Genomic DNA, 20559 nt, shown 5'->3' with positions numbered 1-20559 from the left:
ACTAAAATATTTATAAAAAAATAAAAATTGTATTGAGCTGAGTTTGCTCATGTTGCTCATGCCCATAAAATAAAATGTATAAAGAAATTAATAATCATAAAAAGCATCAAATCAAATGAAAAAATACAGTAACTTGAATAAAGAATAATATATCTAATTTAATAAACTAAATTTAAAATTTAAAATAAAATTTAATTTATATACAGTAGTATTTCAATGCTATTGAATTAAAATTTTTATATAAATAATAAAAAGCATCAAATCAAATGGAAAAATACAGTAACTCGAATAAAGAATAATACATCTCATTTAATAAATTACATTTAAAATTTAAAATAAATACAATTTAATTTATATACAGTAGTATTTCAATGCTATTGAATTAAATGACATTTAATTAAGCTGAAAGTCATACATGCACACACACACACACACACACACACACATACACACACTTGAGTGTGTATGGAGCTGAGTCACAGTCTACCGGACAACAGTGTTGATGTTGTGTCTGCGAACAGTCTTTCAACTGTTGGTGGGGCCCCTTCCTGAGGCTCACGTGCCTCACACACTCGTTCTATTCCCATTCCACTTCTTAGAACCTCCACCAAGGAGTATTTAACTCAAATAGAACGTTGTTATGATTCAAGCCTTGAAATGAGAATTTAGTTGTTGTTGTGAAAAGGCCCCGGCAGCCTTTTTGATTAGCATGCAAACATGATTCCCGATGAGCCGGTTTGTCTGATTGCACAATTTGACTAGGGCCAGTCTTTCTTTTTTTTTTTTTGCATGCCCCTCACTCAATGATTCCATTGTGTGTTTTCAGCACCTCTGTCGAGTTAAAAAGTCGGTCGATGCGTGGCTCCGCGTGTGGTCTTGTATTTATCGGAGGCCCGCGGGCAGAAGTTCAACGTCCATCGATTGAGGCCCCGTATGGATTCGGTGAGGCTCGAAAACAAATTGCGGCCTCTTTGTTTTATTTGTAGACGTCGGCAAGATGCCGTGACTTCTATAACCGTCAGTGGCACTGAACGAGTTAAAGTAGCAGGATCACGGAATGAGAAGATTCATAGATAAATAGACATCGAATTCATACAGAAGTGACCTGGAAAAAAAATCCCCAGTTTTAGGTGGGAGGTGTAAAAAGGACTGATGTGTCTTTCGGCAGCTCCAAAATAATGTCGAGAACCTGCGGGCGGGTGCATCAAAAATGGATGCGGAGAGGTTACATCTTGAAAATGGTGTCAGGTCTCAGGTGGAGACTCAGACAAACGAGTCAGCTGTCCCGCCGACACAGGCCGAGACGGAGACGAAAAACGGCAAATCGATGGGAGACCTCTGAAATGTTTGGCAGACCTGAAGGACACGGTGAATCCCACGCTTTAAGAGCCCGCGTGATGACGACCATCATCGTTACTAAGGAAAAATCCCTCAGTTACCAAGGTGATAACTAGACGTGTCGGTCGTGACTCATCACGTTTGAAGCGTATAGGAACTGATGAATTGAGAACTCCAAAGCAAGTCAAAATCGAGATATTTTTTTCCTCCGCAGGACAAAAACCTGTCAGTCAAGGTGCCAGTGCATTGTTTGGCGTGTTTGTGTTTGAAAGGAGCGTTTGTTTAGAGGGTAAATCTTGCAAGTTGTTGTGACATTTCCAGCCGAGTCAGCGCTTTTACAGTGCCCAGACGCAAACAAGCAGAACTAATGCGGCATGATCGGCAAAGAGTCCTTTGTGTCCGTTTCATGATTGTCAAGTGCCAGGCATCCAATCAGCAGTCATTCACCACTTTACACAATAGCCAACTTGCAGCTTATGTCATCGGGTCGTCACGGGGGGTGTGAGCAGAATCGCTATTCTTCATCGTCCTGTCGTCCCGTCGTGAAAAATTGACCTAATCTGTTATCTGTGCTCAAAACATTCCATCATGCTCGAGACAAACGCGACACTTTGACCTTGATGGATGGCTGGATTTCATTCCTGGATCATTTCTCCTTGGGGCTTTTAAGACATGTGGGTAAATATTTGAATGTCTGGAAGATTCCATTTCAGTCATCTTCTGATCCGTCCGTTGCGGTCCTCACTCTCGGAAGGTCAATCACGACGATGGCCATGTTGAAACTGGAGCTAATCACGGTCGCTATGGCGACTGTGTACACATTTACACTGGAGGAGTAAATTGCTTCTTCTAATGTGAATAATGAGTCCCAATTAGGGCGACGGGAAGTACTTGGAGGGGGGGGGGGCGGGGCTTATCACAAGTGCCGAATGGCACTTTTGAAGATGTCTTATCTTTGACCTAAAATGCATGATGAGAAACATTTGCGAGGCTTCTGTTTTGCCTCCATAGAAAAGATGAAATTCCCCGGCCGGCAAAGTTGTGGGTGTCGTGTTATCGTCGGGCCCCCGATGATGAATTTCTTTCCGACAGTGCACGTGACCTTTATATCTTAGTCGTCTTTCTCTGCGGCTAATTCGATCGCCCCCCCTTTCCGTCGTCTCACAGGCTGCGGTGTCTTTCCCGTTCTCGCGGTACTCGGCTCGCGTCCAGGAAGTTATGAAAGGGGGGGTGGGAGGCGTGGCTGACCGGTTGAAAAAAAATATCAAATAAAAAAAAGCAACACGGCGTGTTATAGGTGTGATGTAGAAACAGACGACGTGACTGCTTGACGACATCTTGTCGTGCAAGGAGGCAGCAGTTTGTCAAAGATGGACAGAACGCCCTTCACGTCAGCTCCGGGAAAAGCCGTCACTTTTAACGCTTTGTGTACCGGAAAGCACCCCCATAACCCAGCACCCCGTCTTTCGCTGCAGTTGCCACGGCAACACACGGAGATCATGCGTCTAGGCTTGTGACCGACCGAGCGCCGTTATAAGCGGCTCTCGCTTTGTGTTTTGACGCCGATGTTTTGTTTCTGTACTGAGACGTTGAGGATGATGACGTACGGTCCATATCTGTCTTATTTACCAATTTAGTGCTGACATGATTTTTGTATTGGTGTAAGTTGGAGCCTTGAGCTATGATTTTAAATTCAAATGAATTGAAATGCAGGAAAAAACAAACATCTGCTTTTGTGCGTGACTTTGGAAGGGCATAGCATCGACATGAATGATGACTCAAATGAAAACATAACAAGAACATCAACAGAACATTCATTAAAGGAGCCATGAGGTGAATATGTTTCTGTTGATGACTTAATGAATGTGGCTTCCGCTCATCCAGTTGCTAATGACATCATTTCCTGATGGTCGGGATTCCCGTCGAGCACCATCTGTCAGCCGCACACAATTATTTTTTTTTTCCTTCTAAAAACGATATGTACAGAAAAATGTTCTTATCCAAGTCTGAGTCTCAAAGACGGAAGGACACTGGAGGCTAACGCTTCTATTGTCACCTCGATTGTCATGGGCAGGCCTGAGACGCAGCAGAAAGCCTCGGCGAGTGTCCCTTCTCCTCCGCCGCCCCCTCCGCCTCCCCCTGAGCCTGCGGGGCCCCCGGAGCCGGAGGAGGAGATCCTGGGCTCCGACGATGAGGAGCAGGAGGACCCGGCGGACTACTGCAAAGGTCAGGACACAACAGTTGCAAGCTAGCTAGCTGTCTAACTTGTTGGCTAGCCAATTAGTCAGTATAGTTCTCTGTTTTAAAATTCACCAATATATATTCAATTTGTGTGTTTTTTTTTTTTTTTTCCTAACTTGGCAAAATGTACCAATCTCATTTTGTGTCTTTCAGGAGGCTACCATCCGGTCAAGATCGGAGATTTGTTCAACGGGAGGTACCATGTGATAAGGAAGCTGGGGTGGGGACATTTCTCCACCGTCTGGCTGTGCTGGGACATCCAGTGAGTTCAACACACACGCACACACACACACACACACACACACACACACACACACTGCAATGACCCCAAAGCTCAGAAGCCATCTTGGTTGGTAGGCCTCATGAGCGTAACATTAACCAAGTGTCAGCTTTCAAACAAACAAACACACGTATTTACTCACAGCGTCGGTGTTAATTACAGTAATGGCGTCGAGTTACTTGAAGAGTGCTAAGTAATCAGTCTTTATCGTCGATAAGTAACCGTCCCCACTTTGAGTCACCGTGTCCGTACAAGTCCTTCACGCAAACAGTGTTAACGTTCTTTTTCCATCCCCTTGGAAACAATGTTTAGTAAATAGCAGGATCCCGTTGCCATGACAACAATGATATGACAATATGAATGAACTATCAATAATATGAACACATTTTGCTTCTTTACAGAGCTAAATTAGTTCTATGCTTCTTCAAATTGATGTTTATCCACCAAATAAAAACATTTTTGGATTTCTGCATCATTAGCTAATGAGTTCGTGACGCATCGTCTTCTTCTCCAACGCGTCGGTGTCATTGCGGGAGTGTGATGAAGGTGATGAGGGACGTGTCTCATTTCTTTGTTTGTGTAGAGTAAAGAACTTTGTGGCCATGAAGGTGGTGAAGAGCGCCCAGCATTACACTGAGACGGCTTTGGATGAGATCAAGTTGCTGCGATGTGTGAGCAGCCCGTTCTTCCATCTTTTTTTTTTTTTGCCTTCTACTTACATTTCCTATTTTATTTTCCAGGTGAGGGAGAGTGACCCCTCTGACCCCAACAAGGACATGGTGGTCCAGTTGATAGATGACTTCAAGATCTCTGGCGTCAACGGCATTCGTATCCTGTCCGGAATTTTGTGTGTTGTGTTCTTTTATGTGTGTATCTTTAACTCCTCGGTCCAGATGTGTGCATGGTGTTCGAGGTGCTGGGTCACCACCTGCTCAAGTGGATCATCAAGTCCAACTACCAAGGCCTGCCGCTGCCGTGCGTCAAGAGCATCATCAAACAGGTGAGCACGCACGAAAAAAAAACCGGAAACGTTTGAACGAAGAAGCCGACAAATGGGATTTCTGTGAGGCAGGTCTTGCAAGGCCTGGACTACCTGCACACCAAATGTAAAATCATCCACACGGACATCAAGCCCGAGAACATCCTGATGTGCGTGGACGACACGTTTGTGAGGCGCATGGCCATGGAAGCCACCGAGTGGCAGAAAGCCGGAGCTCCGCCCCCTTCCGGGTCAGCAGGTAAGGACGCCGTGGTGAAGTCATATCGGCACATCGTGTCAGTTCAAGTCGAGAAATAATTGGGAGCGCAATATTTCTACACCAGTCGCCATACAGGAAGCTCTGTTTGTTTTATTGCTCGCTGGCTCCCCCTACAGTTGTGACTGAATTTACATTTTAAATGTGGATCTTTCCTTGAACAGCCGAGTATGGAATTTATAAATCCAACGAATGGAAACAAATCTTGTAACTTTGTGAATTGTGTGTCCATTTTGCTTCTGTATCTTTGAACGTGTCTGACGGCCGTTTCTCCTTGTGTGTGTGTGCCAGTTAGCACAGCCCCCCAGCTCAAACCGGTGAGTACGACTGATGTGAGTATGACATGAGAGGACACACACATGCGCACAATCCACACACGCCTGTCTCGTCTTGTCACATTTCCCGGCTGCGCTCTAAAAGGTTTTTGCTCTTTTGATCCCAAGGTGGGCAAGATCTCCAAGAACAAGAAGAAGAAGCTGAAAAAGAAACAGAAGCGGCAAGCCGAATTGCTGGAGAAGAGGATGCTGGAGATCGAAGCCCTGGAGAGGGAAGCCGAGAAGAAGGGGGAACGAGCCAACGAGGAGGGCGACGAGGAAGAGGAGGAGGAGGAGGAGGAGGAGGAAGGGACGAACCAAGAGGAGCGGCCGAAAACCGAGCGACCGTCCACGCCCCTTAAACCCACGCCGCCGGGCCCCGGCATGGCCCTCGGAGAGAGCGATGACGATGATGAGGAGGAGGAGGACGGGGAAGAGGAAGAGGAGGAAAGTAGCGAGAGGCCCACCAGGTTGACCAATCATACATGTGAGTTTCATGGATATATACTTTTTTTTTCATAAAGTTGTTCAGGTTAGAGGTCACATCACACATTTCCATCACAGACCTCCAAAGCTGTGCTGTTCCTTTCCACGTTTTCAGGCGCGGCACACAACGAGGAGCCCGGTGAGGAGGTTGAGGAAGAGGGAGACGGACTCCGCGTCGTCCATGACGACCGTGACGAAGATCCAGAAGAAGAGCCCACGCCCGTGGCCGAGAAAGACGCTCCCATCCCTCCCAGTAATGGCGATTTGATCCAGACGGAGAAGGAGGAAGAGGAGGAGCCGCCCAAAGGGCCGGAGATAAAGAAGGAGGTAGAGAGAGTCGACCGGGAGGAGAAAGAAAATGAGCTAGAGGAGACGGAGAAGACAGACGAAGCTAAGGAAGAGGAGGAGGAGGATGACGATGAAGACGACACCACCGCCGAGCTCCTCACAGACAGGAGCTCGCCCGTCAAGACGCCCACCAACCAAACCCACCCGGTCAAAACCAACGGCCACATCCCCCCGCCCGCCTCGGAGGGGCCGGGCGCCCGGCTGCCCACCGCGCCCGAGCCGCTCCTCTGCCCCTTGGTGGAGTCCGAGCTCAGCTACACCGACAGGGACCTGTCGCTCAGCTCCGGCTACGAGATGTTCAACGGCGAGGCGGGCGAGCCGGGGCTCACCAACGGCGAGGGGCAACGCCCCAGGGCCGCCGTGGCGCTCTTTCCAGAGTTGCCTCTAGACCCGGAGCCCGCCACTCCCGTATGCGGGGGCACGGGCGACACCGGAGCGGGGAAGCTGCCCGGTAGCCCCGCAGCGGACCGCAGCCGCACCGTCTCTTCGTCCAGCACGGGAGAAACGCCCAAAGGTACCTAAAAAAAAAAAAAAGATCAGTAACATAAAAATATCAAACGTGACACGACTACTGTTTTGGGCAGCTCGAGCTCGAGCCGCCGACCTCCTGATCAACCCACTTGACCCCCGCAACGCCGAATCCATCCGAGTGAAAATAGCTGACCTCGGAAATGCCTGCTGGGTGGTAAGACCCAAAAACGTCACTTGAACAAATTACACCTAATGTGGATACGAAGATTTAATAGAATTCTGTACAAAAACAAATTGAGAATTAGGATCATAGTGATGACATTTTTTTTTTTTCAATGACTGATACTTATGATTGAAAATGAGCAACTCTGACTCTGCAAGTTCATCTATATAAAAACTGCTTACCATTTGGAATGGTCGCTATACGCTATACGGTACATTTTCAGCCGTGTGAATAATTCATCGCAAATATCTTCTATTCAAATCCATCCAAGCACAAGCACTTTACCGAGGACATCCAGACCCGACAGTACCGCTCCATCGAAGTGCTGATAGGAGCCGGTTACAGCACTCCCGCCGACATCTGGAGCACCGCCTGCATGGTAAACGCCAAGCGGGCCATTGACCAGACGCCACCGCACGTGTGCACATGTTGAGTAACAACAGCGCCCTCTTGTGTCTGGCAGGCCTTTGAACTAGCCACAGGGGACTACCTGTTTGAGCCCCATTCGGGCGAGGACTACTCGAGGGACGAGGGTGAGGATTACCGGAGTGTTTTGAAAGCGCAGCTGCAAATTTTTTTTTGAATTTGAAACCAAAGCTCTCAAACTGGGGGAGACCCAAAATGACAAAATGTCGCTCTCGACTGGCCGTTGACACTCGGACGTTGGCCGTTCCGCTGTTAAGTACAAAAAGAAGATTCATCCTAAATATGCAAATGAGTGTAAAGAAGCCCCGCCCCCTCTGGTCCCAGAACACCTCACTGTCCACTTGTCATCTGTACTCCACTGTGAATCCTGTCCTTCAATTCTGATGTCTTACCTTCACTCATTTTCATCCTCAACTTTTGAAGGATTTTTATTTATTTATTTATTTATTCATTTATTTATTTATTTATTTATTTATTTTTTAACCGGCTCACAATTGGGAATTTTACTGTATTTTGACCTCCGAATTTGTACGCGAGTTTAGATTCTTCTATTTTAACTTGCGCAATTTTTACGGAATTCACCTTTTTTGACGTTTTCGAGGGTAAGTAAAATTGCGCATAATCTCATTTCGGAGGTCAATACGAATTCTGAAGGCAGATTAGATGGACACGGCAACACAGAGAGGCTGGAATCCGATTGGACGGCTCCCAAGTGGATTTTTTTTCCTGAGATGCTGTTAGCTGCAACTAACAACTGCTTTCTCTCCTTTACTATGTGTGACTCTCTTTCCCTCTTTCCCTCCCGCCAATCATCCCCCCCCCCCCCTATTTTACACCTGACCCCTCCCTTCCCGACACACACGTCCTTCTCTCCACCATAGACCACATAGCCCACATCATAGAACTACTGGGCTGTATCCCAAGGCACTTTGCGCTCTCCGGAAAATATTCCCGCGAGTTCTTCAACAGACGAGGTAGCGCTGGCCATAGAGCCGGCGGGATTGACACACGCGGACGTCAAAACGCCGACACGCACACGCGCGGAGTCCAACGTGACCCGTGTGACGCGGTCCCCGGGGCGGAAGCGTGCGTCACTCCCGTTTGTGTGTGTGTGTTTGCATGCTGTAATGGTGCCTGTTCCCCTTTTTGTGGTGGTGGTGGTGGGCATGCAGACCACATCGCTCTGATCTCGGAGCTCCTCGGGAAGGTCCCGCGCAAAGTGTACGCTGCCGGGAAGCACAGCAGAGAGTTTTTCTCCAAAAAAGGTAAACGGGGACACCTGTGCTCACCCAGGCCGGGCGCCGAGGACACTTGGGTTGCACCTGCGGGATTCAACCAATCGGTCACACCTCCTTGCATGATTGTGTCACTGTCAATAGGCAATAGGGAGGGGTGGAGAAAAAACATGATCTCTTACTGGTTGTGCAGGTCTGCAGATGAATGAAGTTATTGGATTGTATCATGTCTAATAAAGCCTCTTTTAGGCTGTTATTTTTTCAGCTTTGACATGAACAGTAAATTAGGTTGTGTTGTGTCCCCGGCGACACAGCAGGCTTTTGTTGGAAGTAAGAGAACATGATTTTTTTATTTTATTTTATTGTAAAGAAGTTTTATATGAAGGAGTCCTTGGGCCACATTGAAAAGAAAGATGATTTTGCTACAAGATTTATGAAATAGTTCATAATAATTCATAAATAATAATACAAAAAAAAAAATTAAAAAATCTGTTTTTAAAAGTAAATAAAATAAAATACTAATCATTAATTTAAATTATTATTTTTTTCCCTTGAACAAATAAGCCTTTGTCCTTTGGCTTTTGAGGCTTTTAGTTTTGTTTTCAGTGTGAGCCTTACTCCCTGGTCGTTTTCCAATTTCAACGACTAACTACCCCCCCCCCCCCCCACAGGCGAGCTCCGGCACATCACCAAGCTGAAGCCGTGGTCTCTTTATGACGTACTGGTGGAGAAGTACGGCTGGGCGCACGAGGACGCCGCCCACTTCACCCAATTCCTGCTGCCCATGCTGGAAATGGTGCCGGAGAAGCGGGCGTCAGCGGGCGAATGCCTCAACCATGCGTGGCTTAACTCGTAGCCATGCACACAATCCCTCCCCCCCCTCCTCCCTCCCCCATTGATGGTACCACGGCTACTGATTTGAAAGACGTACCCCGGCGAGCCCCTCCACAAAGTCCTTTACGGAATGTAAAGACGAGCGTACGGATAAAGAAAAAAAAAAAAAAACTCGTGGTTGTCTTCCGAAGAGAGAACTTGTGGAAATGGACCTTATTTTGGACAAATACTGCCCAGAGCTGCTCCTGCCATGACCTTTGAACCCTTCAGTCGGAACGGGGACCTTCACCGTACGCTCTCGGCGGGGCCCTACATAGTTTCCTCTAAGAGCTGAGTGGTTGCCAAACCTTTAGGGGGCGCTACTGCAAAATAATGAGGAATGACTGAAAAAAATTACAAACAAAAAACCATGCATGGTGAATGGATGCAAGTAATGGCGGTACGATTTTTGCCGATTATTCCCAAGTTGGATGAAAAGGAAGGCGGGAGGGCGGGCGGGCGTGCTCTCTGGGAATCGTCAAGGGTTGCTGTGATCCCCCTCCCCTCTTTACCCCAATGACAAAATGGACGTACGCAGCGGAGGTTGCACTTGTTGTCCTTCAGGAATCTGAACATTTTGTACATTTCAACAACAACAACAAAAACAGACATGGGAACACATACACACGCAAACGCATACACACACATTCCAAATGAAAAAACAGGCTGTGACCCCCCCCCCCCTTCCTGCAACGACACACACACACACACACACACACACACACACACACACACACACACACGTGCGTCTCTCCCTTAATCATTCATCACGACTAGTCCAGTTGCCTATTTTTTGCAATAAAAAAAATATATAAGTAAATGGTGAGATATTTTTCAAAAAAAAAAATTATTCATTTAAAAAAAACAAAAAGATATAAATCCGCTTTTCTCTGGTTGTCGTAACCGTGAAAAAAAAAAAATCTTATTCTGAGGTGATTGTGTTTGTCTATTAGAGATTTTTTGCTGTTAATTAATATAACTATTATCCGTTTTTTAACACCTCTCCCTCATTAGCTGATCAGCGCTGCTCTATCTGGGCTCTTTATGGTGATTTAACACACACACACACACAGACACACACACACAATTAAGTTTTTGCAATAAAGGTATGTCATTTTCTTTTTATTGTCCCAAAAACCTCCTCATTTCATCCACTTTCTCAGCCATGCTGACTGTTCTTCCCGATGACGTCTGTTGTCTGTGTTTTTCATTGACGGATTTAATAAAACGCTAAACGAATGGCTTTCGTCACCTCTGTTGAAACCAAACCCGTCCATTGCCTTTATCCAAGGATACGTTACAGTACGTGATGATGTAAACGGCTTGGAAAAACTTCAATGAGGTATGTAAGTATGATTGAATATGTTTGTGTTTATACAAGAGAGGCACAGTTTTTCAGCAGCAACGGTTTGGCCAGCTCCAAGATGTCCAAATTGGGGTCCAAGGAGCGACCGAGTCCCTCCAGCACCATGATGGCAAACACGATGGACGCAAAGTTACTCTCCAGCTTCACCTGTGAGTAAGCAAAACTAAATGAGTCATCGTTACAAATAACACTCATTAATTGATGATCTCTACCTTGTGTTTGATGAGCAGGCCGAAGACTCTGGAGAGCAGGTCGGCCACTTGGATCTGGAACGCACGGCGGCGGGTTAAACCAAAAGTTGCCGAAAGTCCCAAAAATGACAAAAGTACCTTTCCAAGGGAGAGGGTCTTGCTGAGGGCTACGTCCACCAGTTCCGCCATCTCCTTTTTGAAGCGTGGCACGTCTTGGCACTCGTTAGCGCGAGCGTGATGGAGGATCAGCTCTGCTACTCGCTCGCCCTGGCGAGATTAAAAAAAAAAAAAGGTGAGCGAGCTCGGCGGCTAAGCCGAGCGTTCGCTAGCTCACCTGTCGCCGCACCACGGCGGTGAAGACGGCCTTGAAGTTGTCTAGATCGCGGCCGTTCAGCTGGGCCACGATTCCGGCGTCCAGCAGCACCAGCTGGAAGGGACACGGCTCGGGTCGGACGCTCACCACCACCGTGTCCCACAGGTCGGTCAGGGTGGTCTTACCGCCGTCTCCTCCGGGGATGTCTGAGGAGCCGGCGGCCGGGCCGCAACGCTGCACCAGGATGTTCCCCGGATGCAGATCGGCATGGACAAAGTTATCCACGAAAACCTGAAAGAGAAAAATCCGCTCAGTCGTTCAGAAACTTGTGTGAACCTCTCCCGAGTGATAGCTCACCATTTTTAACAGAGTGTCAACTCCTATCCTGGCGATCCTGTGCTTCACCTCCTGAGGAGTCTCAGCGCTCAGGTACTCCGAGATGGGCTCGCTCTCCTGGATGACGGAAAAAACAACAACTCGTGTAGGATTGCCTCCAATCATTAGCTTGACCCTTTGTACTCACTTCAAATGTTTCCACCAGAATGGCTCTGGTGACAAAAGGCCTTAACGGAGTGGGGAACTTCACGTAATCCACGTTGCGGAAATTCTCACGAAAACGTTCAATGTTCTTGGCCTCGAAACGGAGGTCGATCTGGAAGATGGAGAACTCTTGTCCAAAAAAATATGACTTCCTGCCTCGCTGTGTGATAGCCAGGGGTTCACAGTACCTGCTTGGTCATGAGCTTCTCAAACTCGTCGACTATCTCGCGCAGGCTGAGCCACTTGAGTCCGGGCAGGCAGTGTAGAAAGCAGCTAGCGGCCTTCATCAGCATCAGGTCCATCTCCACCTGCCGTTTCAGGCCCGGATGGAGCACCTACAGTGCAACATTTTGGATTTTACAGGCGGTGTAAATATGGGCCTTTGCCTTTTGCTACTTGTGACTCACCTTGATGGCCACGGGTATCAAGTGATCCTTCTGTGAGATGTTCTGCTCATGCGGCACCTCTTCATCTTCCTCGCTTCCTCCCTTCCAGAGTTTCCACAGAGAGCTCGGCACGCCGCTCAAACCGGGAATCTCCCACGCTTCCAGAAGATCCTCCCTGTCCAGCTCCTCCACCAGCATCTGGAAGTCCGGGTCCTCCACCTGGTCCTTGTTGGCCCAGCCGCGGTAAACCTGCGCTACGCAGCCCGAGCCCACCGGCTTCTTGCTCTCAAACGCGAGCACGTTCTTCCAGTTCTCCCCGAAAGCTCTCTTGAGACATTGCTTGGTGTGGGCCCAGGAATGAGGATGCACCTTTACGTGGAGTCTGGAGAAGCGGTCGCAGAACTCCTGAGGGAAGATGTCCCGCCTGGTGCTGGCCCACTGGCCGAGTTTAATGAAGGCCGGGCCGGAGCTTTCGGTCACCCACAGCAGGGCGTCCAACCAGCACGAAGCCCAGCGAGCGGAGATCAGAACCAAAGGGGAGAGGAGCAAGATGGGGGAGAATTTCAGGAACAGCACAATCGCACGAAGGCCCAGGCGGAGGAGAAAGACCAGTTTGTTCACTTGAAACTTGGCAAGAGACTTCCTGTTGGTGATTTGGGCTGGCAGAGAAGCTTGTTGGCATTGGGCTGAGGATGCACTGACTGTACCCCAACACAGCAATGCAACCTTGGGGATGTTGGTCAGAGCGTGGATCCTCTTAACTCCAAATGATCTGGACGTCTGGACGAGTCTGGTTCGACCAAATAGGCTTGCTCTTTGGAGGTTGCTCCTCAGGTTGAGAAGAACCGCTCTCGCCCCTAACAACGCCACTGCCATTGCACCGGGCGGGCGCTTATGTCACTAAAGTACGACTTTTAATATGTAACTAACATAATATGTGACAAACTAGAAAAAAAAAAAAACATGAACCATACCGCCGCTGTCATTTTACAGTTAGCGCGAGGCTACCTACGTTTAGCTACCGTTGAAGTACAAAAGATCATTGACCTACAAGAAAAACAAAACGGTAGCATAACTGCAGTTGTATTTATCCACGTGTATCCGCAGTTCAAATAGTAGCCAATGTTAATAATATTGATAACGCCATCGCCACAACACTCAATGAATCAAAACAAATACCTGCGCTTGAACTTCCGGGTGTGACGTTGCATTATCAATGTCACGTGGTTTGTCTTTAAAGGAACAATCCATTAAAATTGATAAATATAAACACCGTATTTATTTTATTCGTTGAATTCGTTTATACGCATAGTATTGTTTCTCATTATTCCAACAGAATTAATAATTAACATTCATTTTGCGGATACGGTCAAATATTAAAAAAATAAGAGCTCGCTCGCTTGATTTGGTCCAATAGAATGATGACGTACGAGCCATGGACAGAATGTTGACGAACTTTCCCCCTCTAAGGTAAGTTAAATAACCACAAAGATGAAATTATATATCGTGTATCGTTGGCAGCAAACTACTTAAAAGTGCAATGACGCCGACTGTCCGACAGATAGCGACGAAATACCCAGAACTTCCTTCACATCACACGTTTTCTCCTGACACTTTCCTCAAATCGTCCAAATATGGCGCGCATATGTTTATGCTGCTATTGTTTTACGTCTATTGTTTGTCATTTGAATTTAAAGTCTTAGGTTGAATATCTGGCGCGAATCCCTGTCCAGGAATTGTAATTAAAAAAAAAATATATAATTTCTTAAAATGGATCTGGTAACGATGCGTTCTGCACGTTACACAAGATAATCGTCACCCTGACCAAAGCCAATGATTTGGCAGCTAGGCTATTAAAGCCAAAAGGTAACAAAAGCTCACTTCCACTGGTTCTTTTATCTCAAACAAGATATTTTAGGTAGCATTACATAACAAGAGCTGCTTTATGAACACAGATTACCTTTAACTAACCATCATAATCCTATATGGCAGCTCGACAAAACTGTAAATTGGACGAACGCACTCTTCCAGACACATTGGAATGCCAAATCTTCAGACTTGTATGTAAGTCCCAAATTCACTGCAGCAAATAAAAATTAGGGCTCCTTGGTGGTCCAAATGTGTTTTTAAAAGGACAATTATGCTTTAAATGAGCGTAGGTGTATATTGGTCATAAAATAGCAGACTGAGCCTTTGTAGTTCCATATGTTGTGGATATGAGTGGAAGTAGCACAACTTCCTGAGTGGATCCTCCTTTTTCCTGACTATAATTCCCCGTGAAGTCACTTTGGTGTTTCAAAGCCGCGTATCGCTACGGCGGGCAAATGCTTCTTGGTCATTAAGGACAGGAAATGAAGAGGCGGGGGGACCAAATGTTGATTTGTATTGTCTCCTTTGCTTTTACAGGAGCTCTTGCATGCGACCTACAAGGAGGGACGGGAACCCGGTCCCACCATCTTCCCAGTCACGGGTCATTCCCCTGGACAGTGCACTCCTGGAGTCCCAGCTGGAGGCCTGACCGAGGACACTGACTGCAACACAATAAGGTGGGATCGACGCCAAACAGATGTTACTCCCACCAGCCCCTCCTTCCCGGCGTAGCTATTGATGGACACGGCAGGCTCGCTTTGATTTCAAAGGCAGGGTCAGTGATTTGCGCTTAGGGTTCACCAGGAATGCAGACTTTATGAAACGTTGAGATGTTCTGTATCGGACGAAAACAAAAAACAACCCATTTGATCAAATTTATCTTGGTGAAATTTTAACAACCATATTGACTTACAAGTTGGCTATCAGCTAGCGACGAAAAGAGCTATCACGGCGCATTGGGACTCAGCATTCACTCGTCACCAGATGACCAGTCCGAGTAAATAAAAAAAACGTGCAGCACGTTTCAGTAGGAAATAGGAAGGGCAACGTTTGGAATTGGAGAGGTGGGGGGGGGGGGGGGGGGGGACACACACACTTTGGTTTCCTTGACAACTTGTGCTCCAATCCCCTGTCCAGCTGCAGATTAGTTCAGCAGTGGGGGGTTTAGGTTGCGGTGGGAGGAGTTAAGGAATAGTGGGGTGATGATGGAAAATAGAGCGAGAAAGAGAGAGAGAAGGCAAGAGGGGGGTGGCCTGAGGAACGCGCCACTTGGAAAACTTTGGAGAAACACAGAGAGATAGAGAGAGGGAGGGGAGGCATCACCACTGAGAGAAGTCACAGACAAAGTGGAAGGAAAATGAAAAAGGCTGTCAACATCTGAGGCCGCGCTTTGGTCGGAAGGAGCGATTTTCCTGACTTTTTGCGTCTCCGGGCCGGCGGGACAGGCTTTGGAATGCCTGCCGAGAGGCGCCTTGGCATACGGAGTGAGGAGAGCCATGGATGCTGCCTTCTGCTGGCTCAGTTTACGCCAAATGAGGGACGAACGCGGGAGCGCTTCATCGGGGCTCGGCCGGCTCGGAAAGGTCAGGAGTCATTTCTTTTCAGAGTGTGTTCAAAGATGGATGGAAATGTGACCTGGGTGGGAAGAACAGTTTTTGATTTGGACCGTTTTCCTTCATCCTCAATCAACCGAGTCATCTTCTCAATGATTGGCCCCGTAGTGGAAATGAAAACATTTGGATAAAAGTCATAGCGCATGCTGAAGCCATCACAAATTGGCAGGTTAAAGAAAAGGGGGGGGGGGGGTGTTAAGCGAGGATGAGCATTCTTCGCAGTGAACAAAAGCAGCACTTTGAGCAGGGCCCCTGCGCCTGCCTTGTTGCGAGGAGACACGGACAAGCGTGGAAAGCTCTCCCGCGGAGCACGCGGGAGTTGCTAGTTCAGGTATTTCGACTCGCGTAGCCAAAAATGCCGGCCTGTCATTTAATATGTATTCATATTCAAATTAAAGTCACCAAAAAAAAACTATAAGACTGCGGAATAACTTAATTCACATTGTTTATAACCTGTGCACACTTTGCCAATTAGAGCTTACTGCCACCTACTGGAGTGGATGTGCAATGACACTTTGTTTTAGTCCAGCCGAACAAAAATCTGCTCGAATTAGTGTTTAGTGTATTTTTTTTAACAACATTTTCTAGACTATTTCATTTGAGCTCAGAAAGTTTAGTATCCTAATTTCACAAAAGTACTCACACTTTGATTTTGACGCCAACAAGTGAAGAGTGGCGCTAATGTGAGCCACTTCTACTACTCACACGGAAGTAAAAATTCTCAGCACCGTTACTGGTGTCACCTATTTGTACAAATAAAGGCCTAAGTATGCATAGTTCTCGCTCAAAAAAACAAAAAAAAACCCAAGGCCCCCACCTGGCAAATATTTGAGCAGATCACACACATGGAAAAAGTCCAAACGACTGACGGATGGAGCACTGCGACTCACGCAAAAGTCACTTGATGACATCTGGCCGCCACTGCACAGGAAGCGATGCATTTTTAGCATTTAGGACTTTGTTCGCCATCTGCAGCCAGCTCACGTGACATCACCGCCGAATAATACACACATAATCTGCTTCGAGGAACCAACAGCGCAAGAAATTAATGCCGTCCATATGTTTTGTTTTGTTTTTCTAAACTGTGCGTGTAGAAAAAATGTGGCGTTCATTTTTTCCTCATTTTCTCTTTGAACTCTTCTACAACAACACTTTAATGCACATTTACATTGTTAGCCAGCACTGCCGAGGTCAGACAATACAAAATGATGACATGCTACCAAGTGCTGTTGCACTCCAGTCCTGTAGGTGGCAGCAGTTTTTAAAATAGCCCAATGTAAACAATATCAATCATCAAAACCTCCCCGTTTCCAAACAAAGTTATCAATAAATAAATAAATAAAAGATTCTCAGAAGTCAGATTCTCAGATTATCATGCAATGTGGCATTTTTTTCCACTCCTCGCTACATTTGAGACACGAACAAAAATTGTTTTTGTTTTCTTGAGTACACTGAACATCGAAGCAGCTGTGCATCTCGCGTCCATCTTTTGCGAGCGTCAAGGGACGTTGTCTTCCCCCCGTTAGCTAACTATCAGGAATGTCTGCTATGTCCTATAAGTGCAGACCCAGACCAGATTCTTATCACTCAGCCAACATAATTCATTTCTTTGGCTCATTTTGTGTGATTTGTTAACGACCAAAAACAGGAGCGGGACATTTGATTTACTACCCCCCCATCCCCATTGCAGCCAAGGAGTCCTTTGAAATTGGGACACAATTTTGCACACTCTTCAAATGTGAATTGGATGTCGCTTTTGCAACACACGAGTGTGTGTGTGTGTGTGTGTGTGTGTGTGTGTGTGTGTGTTCGCTTGAGGCTGCAAGTTGACAGTGGAGAGACGGTTTACACAAGTGGAGATAAAGAGCCAGGGACTGTCTGCGAGACTGTCATAAAGTGGCCGCAATCTCGTCACGGCCGGCTGGAGCGGAGCCATTGTGTGCCGGAGTGGCTCGGCTGTTTACGTTCAAAACAGGACCAGCGACTAACTGGAGTGTTTACAAATTGTCGGATGTTCCTCCTTTTAAAGCATATACATAGTGCCATCTATGTGCACGTTGTGCAAGAGGGAATTTAAAAAAGTAAGACCAGATGCTTGACAAGTTAATGAATCATCTTTTTGGTGGGAGGAGAAAGTGGATAAAAGGATTTTTTGTGATGAGTCACAGGACTCCCTCCGCTAGACATCCAGAAATCTCAGTGGTTTTTGTTATTGTCATTTAAGAGATGCTAAGGTTGTAATTTTCACAGCTAAATTTGCATTCTATGATTTTAATGTGAGATTCAAAAATGTTGTTCCATTTCTAGCACTGGAATGTCTAGATGTCCCGTCCCAATACTTTTGTCCGCACGCGCTTGTCAAGTCAAAAGTTGTTTGTTCCCCCCCCCCCCCCGTTCTTTTTCCAATCAAAAACAGTGACAGGTTCCGACCCCTTGCACCCTTGCTTCCCTGACAGGAACTTACTCTTTGACAGCCACTCAGCGGGGCGGCGTGCTAGACCGTGCCGCTGTTGCCACGGCGACACTCTGAAAAGAACGCGTCCTGCGGTGACGGCCAAAGAATCCAGATATAGTGTGGGGGGGGGGGAGCATTGTCTGGCTGTCATATTGGCAGATGGTCATGGTTCAAGTCACGATCAAAAACACCCGGAACCCCTTCCCCAAACATGGCTAACGCTAACCAGGTCTGAGACAGATGCATTGGTCAACAATTGGTCCATCTCAAAGCTTGACGAGCGAGGGAGATGCAAAAGCAACGTCACTCGCAGTACAATGGCAGAAATGTTTTGTGTCGTTTGCCAGAAACATCCCAAACACACACATACCAGTTCAGCGACCCAATGTGGCGGCAAACACACCCCATTAAACACTTGGAGGAGCGGAATAGGATGGCCAACGTACATTTAGCCTTGGCTGAGCAGCCCGGGCCCGCTTGCGGGCGCCATCTGGAAAGGAATGCGGCCATCCGGGTTCAAAGTGGACCTCAAAAGTGGCCCCGCTGCTCTTTGATTTAGTCCCGCTTCGCCATATTGCGGGGAGCATTCCAAACAAAATGGGAAAAGGTTAGCGCATGCTTGGCTAGTTTAGCTTTGCGCGCCACAATGTTTGATATGGAAACGCTGTAAGTCGGTTAAGTAGTTCCAGACGTGTTTTTTTTTTTTTTTGGGAGAATTGAATGCTTTGAATCGGTTGCTTGAATAGAAACTAGAATGACACTCAAGTATACATGGCATGGATGACTTGGGCTGTACCATCTTTGTTTTTTTTTTATATTCTAAACTTTCCGCTCGATTAAAACAGTTGGAGCGTTAATTTGATCCTCAATTTGCTGCCGATTAATCGTTGCACCTGTATTTAAAGTCTTGTCTTTGAAATCATCGGGACAAATGGTGCATTGGATTAAATTAGGCGCTAATACGGAAATATATTCAACAATTTTTTTTTCTTTTCTTTAAACCGGGGCATTCCCATAGAAACCGAGAGTCACGCTATCCGTATACACAACACCAATCTCCATTTGTCTCAGTCGGTTTTCTTGGCTCAGTCTCGTCAATTTTGGTCATCGGGTGTGTGGAGGTCAAAAACATCGCCTCTGACTTCGGAGTTTACACTCCGGAAGTGCACTTTCCCAAGCTCTCGCCTCATGGAGCTCCCCCGGGATGCTGGGTGGGAATGACAAAAATCTGTGTTTGGGCTCAGACATGAGCAGCAACGGGCATGCGAGGGAGCTCTGGTGGGAATTTTTGCAACAAGGAAGCAAAGTTTGATGGAGAGCAGTTAAAGAGACCGTGGCTTGGAGGGGAAATTTGATCCGGAGCCCAGAGGATAATGTTAGCAAGCAGCCAGGTTGTCGGAAAGACTCGGTGGTCTACTTTCAGGCTCTCTCTGGTCTGGCTGTGGAGAAAACGTATGACCATTTCAGAATTCCAAAGTGTGTCAACAGAATGTAGCATTAGCTAGCTTAATATGCTATCTTCTGTTGGCTAGCCATCCAGGTAAGTGATTTTTCTCTGGGGATCATTGCCAGTAGAATTGTTGCTTCTGTCAAGCAAATTTGGCACCACTGATAGAGCCGGACTTTGGTTTCCATTTAAACTGTTATGTTAGCATATGTAGCTAGCTGTTTGTTGACCAGCCCATTTGCTTCATCAAACAGTACAGTGGGTTTCTTTTTTGTTTTATTTAATAGAATAGAAAAGTGAAGAGTTTAATTAACTTCACTGTAGTTTTTCGACAGATTTATACTTTGGCAAATTTGTTTGTTTGACAAGTTTCGATGTCAACTGCTATGTTAGCATCTCTAGCTAGCTGCTAGCTGACTAGTTGCTTCATCAAACAGTACAGTGCTTTTTAATTTTCTTTATTTACTAGAATAGTTTCAAAGTGAAGAGTTTGTTTCATCAATCTTTGTCGTAATTTTCTTAACAGATTTATATCCAAATGTTATTTGCACCACCCGTACAGTTAACAAATTACATTTAACATTTCTCTTGGTTGAAGCCTTACTGTTTTTTTTGTTTTTTTGCGTACGTCTCAAGACGTTGTTTAATCTGACACAGGCAAATTCTGTGGATGAGCTTAAACAGGGCCAACGTGAGAGCGGTTTAGAGGAGGGCCCTGAAAAACCGTTGGCATGGGCGCCTACTTTGTGGAGCCAGTGGGATAATTGAGAGCAGACCCGGGGATGAGTTAAGGGCTCGGCCGACGGGATCTTTTCTGACAGTCGGGACGGAAGGAGGAGCCCGCTCAGCATCTGCGAGATGTAACCTGATCTCCGAGATGGAGAGCAG

The 20559-nt window shown here is 46.6% G+C and overlaps 3 protein-coding genes across 12 annotated transcripts in view; 2 read left to right on the top strand and 1 right to left on the bottom strand.

Moving 5' to 3' along the window:
• The window catches only part of srpk2 (SRSF protein kinase 2), a 20179-nt gene extending 9431 nt beyond the window's left edge, over positions 1 to 10748 (top strand). Inside the window, 14 exon segments of the mRNA XM_085914447.1 lie at positions 3413 to 3564; positions 3733 to 3841; positions 4443 to 4530; positions 4600 to 4687; positions 4753 to 4859; positions 4932 to 5097; positions 5407 to 5447; positions 5559 to 5916; positions 6031 to 6777; positions 6848 to 6948; positions 7229 to 7336; positions 7421 to 7490; positions 8556 to 8648; positions 9290 to 10748. Coding sequence (XP_085770573.1) covers positions 3413 to 3564; positions 3733 to 3841; positions 4443 to 4530; positions 4600 to 4687; positions 4753 to 4859; positions 4932 to 5097; positions 5407 to 5447; positions 5559 to 5916; positions 6031 to 6777; positions 6848 to 6948; positions 7229 to 7336; positions 7421 to 7490; positions 8556 to 8648; positions 9290 to 9474 — 2413 coding nt within the window. The 3' untranslated portion in view covers positions 9475 to 10748.
• adck2 (aarF domain containing kinase 2) lies at positions 10574 to 14074 on the bottom strand. 2 transcript variants are annotated; one of them, XM_085914453.1, is made up of 8 exons: positions 12309 to 14070; positions 12090 to 12236; positions 11885 to 12013; positions 11719 to 11814; positions 11383 to 11652; positions 11187 to 11315; positions 11070 to 11123; positions 10574 to 11004 (listed from the first exon to the last, which is right to left on the bottom strand). In XM_085914453.1, the coding sequence occupies exons 1-8, from the start codon at positions 13161 to 13163 to the stop codon at positions 10864 to 10866; spliced, it is 1821 nt and encodes a 606-aa protein (XP_085770579.1). In that variant the 5' UTR covers positions 13164 to 14070; the 3' UTR covers positions 10574 to 10863. The 2 variants fall into 2 exon arrangements, 1 of the variants encoding a protein (XP_085770579.1); XR_015066435.1 differs by lacking the exon at positions 10574 to 11004 and having other exon boundaries at positions 11383 to 11475; positions 11547 to 11652; positions 12309 to 14074.
• Positions 13564 to 20559, top strand: part of LOC147055156 (DENN domain-containing protein 2A) — a 19411-nt gene continuing 12415 nt past the window's right edge. For 4 of the 9 annotated variants that reach the window (XM_085914445.1, XM_085914444.1, XM_085914437.1 and 1 more), the window contains exons 1-3: positions 14280 to 14351; positions 14694 to 14833; positions 15602 to 15739. The gene's annotated coding sequence lies outside the window, so the exon portion shown is untranslated. Of the gene's footprint in view, positions 13758 to 14279; positions 14352 to 14693; positions 14834 to 15601; positions 15740 to 17595; positions 19765 to 20559 lie in introns of those variants that run through there. The other 5 variants (XM_085914440.1, XM_085914441.1, XM_085914439.1 and 2 more) reach the window with 5 other exon arrangements.

The sequence above is a fragment of the Syngnathus leptorhynchus genome, chromosome 6 (genome assembly GCF_054491065.1).
Source record: "Syngnathus leptorhynchus isolate UIUO chromosome 6, UIUO_Slep, whole genome shotgun sequence".
NCBI lineage: Eukaryota > Metazoa > Chordata > Actinopteri > Syngnathiformes > Syngnathidae > Syngnathus > Syngnathus leptorhynchus.
This window is presented reverse-complemented; position numbering and strand designations above follow the sequence as displayed.